The 10626-nt window shown below is 54.9% G+C and overlaps 1 protein-coding gene across 1 annotated transcript in view; it reads right to left on the bottom strand.

Annotated features, from left to right (window-relative positions):
* Positions 1-9098: 9098 nt before the first annotated feature.
* The window catches only part of LOC309679753 (S-adenosyl-L-methionine-dependent tRNA 4-demethylwyosine synthase TYW1-like), a gene marked incomplete at its 5' end in the record, with an annotated part of 124535 nt that continues 123007 nt past the window's right edge, over positions 9099-10626 (bottom strand). Inside the window, one exon of the mRNA XM_082493140.1 lies at positions 9099-9488. Coding sequence (XP_082349266.1) covers positions 9267-9488 — 222 coding nt within the window. The 3' untranslated portion in view covers positions 9099-9266. The remainder of the gene's footprint in view (positions 9489-10626) is intronic.

Raw genomic sequence — 10626 nt, 5'->3', positions numbered from 1 at the left:
CCGGCTCATCTTCCAGTTCAAACGTTTGATTTTAGGTTGTGAAGCCCTTGAAAAGTTTCCGTCTTCATTCAAAAGAACAGTTTATTTTTTCAGTTACTTTGTTCCTTAAAAGAAAGTCTAAAATACACGAAGGCAGAAAAAAGCGTAGGAGAAAATAAAATAAATTAAAAAAAAAAAAACCCAAACCTAATTAAATCTCCCAAGAGATTTAATCTAAATTTCATGGAAAACCAGAACTGAGCTTTTTGCCATTCACTGGAAAGCCTGGACCCCCAGCCAGCGCGATTGCTCCCAGCTCCTCTCTGACCTGGACGGTGCCGGCACAGCCGGGATGAGGGATTAGCTGCTATAGCCTGTTCCTGCCATTAAAAACCCCTCTTGTAAGACAGATCCAGCAATTTTGGGCATCTTCTGTGTTGCTTCCCCCCTCTACCTTACCAGGTGGAAGTGGGGAGCCCTGTGCAGGAAAGCCACCCCTATGCAGGGCTACGGCTTCACTACCTCCGTAGCATCCTTCCCAAGAGCCCACAGCCGCCCTGGGAGAACTGATGATGGGAATAACCATTTTTGGACACTCTTAATACATGTATGGAGCCGTGGTCGTGGCAGCCTAAAGACAGAAAGGCTGGGACACAGAGAGAGGATGCTCCGGCCCTGGGATGGGGTGTCCCAGGGATGGGGTGTCCCTGGGATGGGGTGTCCCAGAGATGGGGTGTCTCCAGGATGAGGTGTCCCCGGGATGGGATGTCTCCAGGATGAGGTGTCCCCGGGATAGGGTGTCCCTGGGATAGGGTGTCCCTGGGATGGGGCGTCCCTGGGATGGGGCATCCCTGGGATGGGGTGTCCCTGGGATGGGGTGTCCCTGGGATAGGATGTCCCCGGGATGGAGTTTCCCCGTGATGGGATGTCTCCAGGATGAGGTGTCCCTGGGATAGGATGTCCCTGGGATGGGGTGTCCCCAGGATGGGGTGTCCCTGGGATAGGGTGTCCCCGGGATGGAGTTTCCCCGGGATGGGATGTCTCCAGGATGAGGTGTCCCTGGGATAGGATGTCCCTGGGATGGGGTGTCCCTGGGATGGGGTGTCCCTGGGATGGGGTGTTCCCGAGGATGGGTCATCCCCGGGGCTGGGTGCTGCAGCCAGGTGAGCATCCTCCAAGCAGGCGATATCAAGCGGCATTTCCAACCCAACACATCACTTTTTTTAGAGGTATAAAAGGAAAAGGCCGGGTCAGGCACAGCCATACCCCATCAGGGACAGCGCCGAGAACACAGAGCAGCCTTTTGCTGTGAAAAAAGAGAAGAACAAATAGTAGAACTAATAGAAAGCCTGCTGTGACAGTAAATTATTTCCAGTCCGACACAAACAGCAGCTTCTGGGGGAAATGCTTTAAATCACCAGACTAAATATAACTGTTCCCAACATCCGCCTCTTTGCGTCTCCAGGGCCCCGCTGGGCTCCAGCCGCCCTCGGCATCAGCGGCTGCAGGATTCTGGGAGCCCTTCCCTGCCCCCTGCCCGGGTCCCCCCCCCCAGGCACCCCCTGCCCTCTCTCCACCTGCGGCTTCCCCCCTTGCGGAAGATGCTGATAACGAATTTAAACCAGCCATTGGCTCTTGGAGGGGGTTATCCCACCTCTGCCATCTTTCTGCGGGCCTTTCCCAGCGTCTCCTGGGATGGGAGATGGTCTCAGCTGCGCCTTTTTGAGGATTGCTCGTGACACGGGGTCAGCAGGGCTGAGCCAACGGCAGAAAGACCTTTTCTTCCTCAACCTTTCCAAGTAATATCAGAGGGATGCTTTGGGATGAAGGGAGAGGCTGGGATTTGTCTAAGCACCAGGGAGACAACCCAAGCACGGTGGTCCTGCTCCGGGAAGCTGGAGGATGCGGCCACGTGGGCTTGTGCACCGCCGCTGCAAGGGGGATGTGGACACAAGGGATGGTGGCAGCCATAAAATCACCCCCGCTGCATACTCTCATTGGTTTCGATCGTGTCGCTGCTCCCCGGATTTTGGGAGCAAAGATTCAGATGGGCTGAAGGAGCCGGGTGATGTTTGGCACGGGTTCCCCGCCTCCTCCAAAATGTCCCATCACTGCTGGAAAGGAGACCCTGGAGCTCCTGCCACCTCCATCCCTGCTGCAGCGAGAGGTCGCTTGGTCAGTCTCGCTTGGCTGGGGAGGGGAGGAGACGGAGACGGAGCCAAGGAGGAGGAAGGGAAGGAACAGGTGAGCTCCAACCTCCGGGAAAGTTCAGCTCCAGAAAAGCAAGGGCTTCCTTTGAAATATTTCCCCAGGATTAATTGCCTCCCCTTCATCGCAGCGAGCTGCCAGAGCAGCACATGTTCTCGCTGCTGGGTCGGGTCCCCTCCCGCGGGGCTCACAGCCTTTGCCAACTCCTGGCTCAGTTTGCAGTTGACGAAATGAAAACGATGCCCTTCCTTCAATTAATTCAGATATCTTCTTCCTTTCCCCTCGAGGCACGATAGCGGCTCTAACATCATAAATGATTTAGGAGCGGAGCCAGATGAAGACAAAGCTGATGGATGACAATTCTCTGTTTGGGGGACGTTTTCCTGCTGGAGGTTTTTGGAAACATATACATTTATCCTCGTTCCAAAATGAAACGCAACCCCCATCCCGAATGAGTCACCCCGTGAGTCAGGGCACAACGGGAGCGCGGCCGGACAGAGCCCGCAGCGCGGTGAGGAGGGATGCCAGCCTGTGCCGTGCCAGGATGAGCTGGACCAGGTGAAGGGGCCGGGGCGCAGCGCTCCCCAAACACTCCCTGGCTTTAAAGTGGTTAAAATCATTTTTGCCCATTTTGCCTTTAGGATGGAACCTCCTGAGCCTCCAGGTTGGTTATTGAGGCAACAGGTCCCGCTTTGCTGGAAACGGCGCCTGGGAAGTGGTAGAGAATGGCTGGAGAGAAGCCCTGAGGAGATGGACTTGGGGATGTTGGTGGATGAGAAGCTCACCATGAGCCGGCAATGTGCGCCCACAGCCCAGAAAGCCCCCGGCATCCCGGGCTGCATCCCCAGCAGCGTGGCCAGCAGGGCGAGGGGGGGATTCTGCCCTTCTACTCTGCTCTGGGGAGACCACACCTGGAACACTGGTGTCCAGCTCTGAAGCCCTCAACATAAGAAGGACATGGACCTCTTGGAGTGGGGCCAGAGGAGGGCACAAAGATGCTGCGAGGGCTGGAGCTCCTCTGCTGGGAGGACAGGCTGGGAGAGCTGTGGGGGGTTCAGCCTGGAGAAGAGAAGGCTCCAGAGAGACCTTAGAGCTCCTTCCAGTATCTGATGGGGTCTACAAGAATGCTGGAGAGGAACTTTTCACAAGGGCATGTAGTGATAGGATGAGGGGGAATGGCTTCAAACTGGAAGAGGGGAGATTTAGATGAGATCTTAGGAAGAAATTCTTGGCTGTGAGGGTGGTGAGCCCCTGGCGCAGGTTGCCCCGAGAAGCTGTGGCTGCCCCATCCCTGGAGGTGTTCAAGGCCAGGTTGGACGGGGCTTGGAGCAACCTGGGCTGGTGGGAGGTGTCCCTGCCCAGGGCAGGGGGGTGGCACTGGATGAGGTTTAAGGTCCCTTCCAACCCAAACCATTCTATGATTCTATGATTGTGCCCTAGCTTTGGATGAAACGCCCCAAAGTGGAGGGAGGGCAGTCCTTTGCGGGGGTCTGGGCAGCCCTGGGGGCAGTGAGGAGGATGGAGAGCCCTCCCTGCACCCCAGCAGCACCGTGGGCATGTTCTAATGGAGGGTGGCTCTGGTCCAGATGGAAATATATGGAAAATGGGTTGGCATTACCCAGTTATTAAGTCAAACATACCTGGACTGACAGAGCATCACCATGGCAAGAGCAGGGGCTGATCCTGAAATGGTAACTTCGGAGAGGTTTTTCCCAGACTGGGATCTTTTACCAATCTCTGGCAGGACGGAGAACATCTCATTTAACAAAAGATCACTTTTTTCCGCAGAGTCCATCCCATCCCATTAAAGCTTCCCGGTGAAAAAACCCCACAACCTCCAGCCCGCAGGAGCATCCCGGGGAGCGGCAATCCATTTGAAATCGAAAAGCAGCAAGTTCAGGTGAGGCGTGAAACGCTGCTGTTGGAGAGCAGGAAAAAAAAAAAGCCACTCCCAAACCCCCTTCCCAGCAGGGGCGAAGCTCCCCGGCCCCAGCACATCCACGGCGCAATCCCCACGACCGCCCGCGGACGGCTGGAGCTGCAGCAGCCACCCACGCTGGCCACGTCTTCAATTTAGCGTGTCCCCGAAACAGCTACGGATGGTGATTCGTTATAAGTTGTACGATTGAATGCTACTTGTGTAAGAGGATTGCTGGCGGGTACGTGTGTTGAAAGATTTGCTTTAAGCACAAGGCAATTCAAGTGTAATTGCGGGAGCGAATCCTGCCTGAATTGCTCTCAGAGCGTCCAGATGTCAGATGGACCCCAGGAGGGACAAGCGGGCAGGACACAGCTCTGGTTACCATCCTGCCCGGTATTCGGGGGCTGTGCTTTCCCTCTAGCCACTGAGCAGGGGAAATGATGATTTTTCGGAGACATCTCTGCTGTCAGCCCCTGGGCAGATGCTGCAGCGTTGGCCTCAGTGCACATCACTCACCTCCTCCCTCTCCACTGTCCTCTCCTCTGAGCCCCAGCGATGGTGGCTCCATCTCCAGGGCTGCGAACCAGCCACCAGCACTCGCTCAGGACAGACTTGTCCTGGTGCACAGTGGGGAGCACTGGGGAGAAGGACGGAGCGTGTGTGAGGATACCGGAGGATGAGGGAGAAGGATGGAGGGAGCGTGAGGATACAGGAGGATGGAGGATACAGGAGGATGAGAGAGAAGGATGGAGGGAGCGTGAGGATACAGGAGGATGGAGGATACAGGAGGATGAGAGAGAAGGATGGAGGGAGTGTGAGGATACAGGAGGATGGAGGATACAGGAGGATGAGGGAGCGTGAGGATACAGGAGGATGAGGGAGAAGGACGGAGGGAGCGTGAGGATACAGGAAGATGAGGGAGAAGGACGGAGGGAGCGTGAGAATACAGGAGGACGGAGGATACAGGAGGATGAGGGAGAAGGATAGAGGGAGCATGAGGATACAGGATGAGGGAGAAGGACGGAGGAAGCATGGGGAAGACAAGGAAGAAGGATGGAGGGGACACGGGGACACAGAGGATGATGGAGAAGGATGGAGGGAACGTGGGGACACGGGGAGGATCAGGGTGAAGCCTCCTACAGCGTCAAGAAGTTATTTCAACTGAGCCAAATGGCCCGTGGAGAAGCACTGTGTAATGGGGACAGCAGCGATTTGTGTGTCCCGAGGGGCGCTGGGAGAAGAAACAGCGCTGATGCCACAGCGCAGAGAGAGCACACAGACAGTTTTCTTTAGGGCTCCCCAAGGATTTCCAAGGGAAGGCACTGTCAGGGTTTTACGGAACATTTTACATGAATTCCTAACCACCACAGCAGCCATTGAGGGCAGCAGCCCCGGGCTCCTCCGGCGCTTGGGCCACCTCTCCCGGAGCAGCACCGCCTGCTACCAGGACTCACCACAGAGGAGCAACGGATTGGGGTGAACACTGGTGATTTACGGCTGCTTCATCCGCCGGGGGAGGTGGGTGCAGGAGGGAGGCGTCTGGCCCAGGAAGGAGGAATAGGTGCAGAAGAGCTGGCGGCCATCGAGGGGAATGTGGTGGGTTACGGCGGACACCAAACCCGCTGGCTCAAAACTCCAGCTGCGCCCAACGTGAACTGACGCTCCAGGGTTAACGAGAGGCCCACAAAAAGCTCACGTCTTGCCTAAGCTGCCACTGACCTCAGTTAACCCGACCCACAGGAGGTTGGTGATGAAGAGACAGTGAAACACTTGCAGACCTTGATTTCTTACGGCGTGCAGAACTTCCCTTCCCTTGGGGAAGGTCCCCCCATGCTCTACCGTTACAAGAGGTCACACAGAAGAACGACGATGACTGTAATCCCACAGCTGATGAGAAAACAGGGAAGACCACTACCTAAACACACACCTGGTGGCTTGGGAGATGCCCTGGGATGAGTACCTGGGCTGGTGGATGTGACTTCCAAGGTCTTCCGAGTCTTGCAGAGCAGAGCTGGTGGCTGTAGAGGTCTCTGCGCCTATTAAACATCTGCGTTCAGGTAGCTGCATCTCACCCCTGGTATTTTTACTCAAACTACATTAGTTCTGCAAAATAAGCCTAGAGCACAACAGTTTTTAATTCCAGTGTGGTCCAACACTGGGAATTTCTGAGAAGTCACCTTCTCCACACAGCATCCTTCCCATGGGAAGCGGGAGTCAGAGTACCGGTCTCACTAGTAAACATTTTTTTTTTCCTGTTAACAGCTTCAAATCTTTCAGCACGGAGCACGTGGGCTTTCTAGCACCGCTAACCTCCACCCCAAAGCCCAGACAGGAGTTAAACGGTGTCAAACGTGACCAAGAGAAGAGAGGAGTGATTGAGCAGAGGATGGGATCGCCTCTGGTGAAGCTGTGGTGGGAACAGGACAAATCCTTCTCCCTGAGAGGAAAGGAGAGCGTCCTCTCTCTAGCCTGTTTCTCAAGGAAATCAAATCCCTAAGACTAACCTCCCATGAGGATTTAGGAGTTTGTTGTTGTTTTCTTTTTTTTAAAATATGGTCAGGAAAGGAAGAAAAAGTCATTTTGGAGACCTTGCTTGAAGACAGGTGCCCACCACTGACCCCAATACACAAAGATCCTCACCCAGAGTTTTCAGTGCCTCAGTGAATCCGTGTCTTTCCTCCACCATTCACTGAACAGCAAAGTGTGTCACCAAGAACACAACAAGAATGGTTTTCTGGTGGAAGAAGGCAACAAGCAAGTGCCCTCCCAGCTCAGCTTGGTACTCACCAGCTCCCACGAACAGGGCTGTGAAGGATGAAACACATGGACATGTCTTAGGTAGGAAGTAGCACCAGCAGCCCAGAAGATCAGCTCTCACCATGACCATGGCCTGGCACACCCCAACGGCAGCTTTCAGGACAGGCTGTGACACATGGTGGCCTGGGCACAGGGTCTCACCAGCCTGGCTGGGACGCCTGGCACACCGAGCTCAGCCTCCAGCCAGGTGCAATCACACAGCATGGACACCTCGAGGTCGAGAGTCCCACAGTTGGACATTGGTGATGCAACGTACACACAGCAGCAACGTTATCGTGTCGGGTTTCTGCGGTAGGAAGACGGAGAGATGGCTTGAAAATGTCCTGTCCCACCCCAGGGCTTGTTGGTGCCACCTGTGTCCTGCTCGGCATTGGCCTGAGGAAGCACGATGACTTCTTCTCACCACCTCCAACCTTCATTCAGCGCTCCGGGGAGAGGAGCCAGGTGACCGACCTGTCACAGCAGCCTCCCATCAGCTAAGAGCCCTCTCCATCATCCATGGACACACAGATGCCCTCCCTTCCACTGAGATAAAAAGAAGATATTTTGCAATGTTTGTGCTTTTGATCTCCTTAAAATCCCTTTCGTGTCCCCTCTCACAAAGCCTCATACAGCAACGACGCACAAAGGCGCTCTAGGGAAAATGACTTTATTGTCTTTCTTCTTTAGAAACCCTTTTTACAGTTTAAGAAATGAGGTTCTTTTAAAAAAAAAATAAAAATCACAATCTCAGGAACAGTCCTACCCCCAGTGCTGCGGGCGCTGATGGACCTCGCCGTTAAGGTGGGAGCGTTGTGAACACCTCTGACCTGTGCTCCTGGAGAACACAAACACTCCGGCACGACTGAGTTTTTCATCTCACCGGCAGCCTCCACCCCTGGGTCTAAATTAAACCCCTTCCTGCAGCTGGTTCCCACTGGTTCCCACTGGTTCCCTCAGGCTCCGTGGCTTCAGCTGGAGCAGGTCAAGCCCCCCTGCAGCAGATTGAGGTCATGGAGGAGCCCCGTTGCCCTCCCACGCCGCAGCCCTGGGCACGTGGCGAAGGGTGGAGGCGGCGGGCAGGGGCGCGGGAGGCTGGCCGGGGAGCCGCAGCGTTGTAGCCGAGTTTGGGATTGGGCACCTGAAGGCAGAGGCGGACGCTGAGGGTCTGGGCTGGGGTGATTGCACCCCGAAGCTCCACAGCTCGCCGGGGGCTGCCACCGACGCAGGTGTTGCGTAAAGAGATAGGGAAAGGCTGTCGGCACGCAAAAGTGGGGATTTTCCCACCGGAAAACAACCCGCCTCCCTCTCGTTTAAATGCAATTTTCCAGCCAGGCTGCAGGAACTCCGAGCGGAGCTCCAGGAACGGCCCAGGGGCTCCGAGAACAACACCCGGGGACGTGTCACCGGACCTCGTGCCAGCCGTCACCTCTCCAGACTAAAAGAGTTGGTTTCTGGACAAGAGACCTCCACCAGATTCGGTTTTCATTTCCAGCAGTTTACCAAAGCAGCAGCGACACCGTTGGTTTGTCCACGTGGAGCGAAGGAAGCCGTCCCACCGCTGGACAACGCTGTTGGCTCCCCACAGCACGTCCTCACCACCAGCAGGACACTGGACACGCACAGGGCTTTGAAGAATTATACGTGTTGTTGGGGGAGCGGGATAAAACTACTTGGAAAATATTCGCTCCCAGACCCCTGAAGGTGGAAAATATTTGGAGAGTTATCAGAAGCTGCAGAGGATGTTAAGAGCGGTGCTGTTACACCATTCCAAAATTTCAGCTTCTTGGGGTTGGGGTCTTTATTGGAATTGGCACCAGCGTTTAAAACACATAAACCTTTGTTACTGTCTCTACAATGATATTTCCAGCAGGGCTCAGGCTTTTAGATCCAGATCTTTCCGCGGTCCCACCTGCACAGATCCAACCAGTCCGCGGCATTGAAGTCCCGTGGCGCTTGTCCTTACGGATGCAGAACGTTTCGCTGCCGAGCGGGGTGCCAGATCGTGCTGGGCTCTCTTTGCAGCAGAGCCCCGAGCTCAAACGAACGCTCCCCCCTCCCCGTCCAACTCCAAACACTCTCCACCGCCTCCCCCGTCACGCTGCCAGTTACGACAAATTGCCGGCGCGCACCGTTTGTGCGTTATCTTCAGATAAAGAGCATTTATAAATATTTTCATCCAAGAAGCCCTAAAACCAGGAGGGAAAGGTTAAATAAAGGCTTTACCCTCCTTCTCAATATCAAACGTCAGAAAAATCTAGGTGAATAGATTAAAGAAAAAAAAAAAAAATCGATGTTAGCCTAGAAACGGAGACCAAAGCTCAGCGGCCAGCCCAGAGTTGGGAGAGCCACAAGCCTGACCTCAGCACCCAGAGATGTCCCTCGCTTTGTTCTTCCGCTGGTATCTCACGTCCGAGGGATCGAATCCCCTTTCTCCGGAGCCAAACAGCGCCCAGCGAGGAGTTTTGGCCGTGTAATCGGCCGCTGTGAAAGTCTTGGAGCCGCCACTCCTCTCGTGTTCTCGCACCAGCTCCTGGAAGCGGTCGTAGTTGATCCAGGTGCACCACTCCCCGCGGACCTTGAACTGGAAGGAAGGAAAAACCACGTTACCGAGCCAGGGAGCAGCGAGGAGCACCACGTACCACATTCACGCTAAGACAAGCTGGGGGCACATTAAATTGGTTACCCAGCTGTATCCTTTTTTAATTTTCTAGCCCCGGTAAGGTCCAGGGTAAAGCCACCCAGAAACTAATGCAAGATAGCGGCTTCAACAGGAAAAAAAAAAATAATCAGGTGGACAAATATCCAGAACTCATTGTTTCTAAGCCACATTTCATCCCTGAGGTTTGGCAACACACACAGACCCAGGATGGCCATTTTTCTTACAGCTTTAGGCATTTAGTGCTGTCTACCAACAGATCATCTCCATGAGGGTTTGAGCACAACTCCAGGCTGGGCGGGGAATGGCTGGAGAGCAGCCCTGAGAAGGCCCTGGGGGCGCTGATTGTCGAGAAGCTCAACATGAGCTGGCAGTGTGCCATCGCAGCCCAGAAGGCCGACCGCATCCAGGGCTGCATCAGAAGAAGTGTGGCCAGCAGGACCAGGGAGGGGATTCTGCCCCTCTGCTCTGCTCTGGGCAGACCCCACCTGGAGTGCTGCCTCCACCTCTGGAGTCCCCAACATAGGAAAGACATAGACCGATTGGAGCGGGGCCAGAGTAGGCCATGAAGCTGATCCGAGGACTAGAGCCCCTCTGCTGGGAGGAGAGGCTGGGAGAGTTGGGGGGTTCAGCCTGGAGAAGAGAAGGCTGCGGGGAGACCTCAGAGCCCCTTCCAGTCCTTAAAGGGGCTCCAGGAGAGCCGGGGAAGGACTTTTTACAAGAGCATGGAGTGATAGGATGAGGGGGAATGGCTTCAAACTGGAAGAGGGGAGATTTGGATGAGATATGAGGAAGAAATTCTTGGCTGTGAGGGCGGTGAGCCCCTGGCGCAGGTTGCCCCGAGAAGCTGTGGCTGCTCCATCCCTGGAGGTGTTCAAGGCCAGGTTGAACGCAACCTGGAGGTTGCTTGGAGCAACCTGGGCTGGTGGGAGGTGCCCCTGCTCAGAGCAGCGGAATGGAACTGGATGATCTTCAAGGTCCCTTCCAACCTAAACCATTCTATGATTCTATGACGGTTGGGTCATTTGCTGGACCCTTCAAAGTACCAGATTCTACCACCACT

Source organism: Vanellus vanellus (genome assembly GCF_965231255.1).
Source record: "Vanellus vanellus genome assembly, chromosome: 19".
Classification (NCBI taxonomy): Eukaryota; Metazoa; Chordata; class Aves; order Charadriiformes; family Charadriidae; genus Vanellus; species Vanellus vanellus.
The sequence above is the reverse complement of the archived record's forward strand: the minus strand, read 5'-3'. Positions and strand labels throughout refer to the sequence as shown.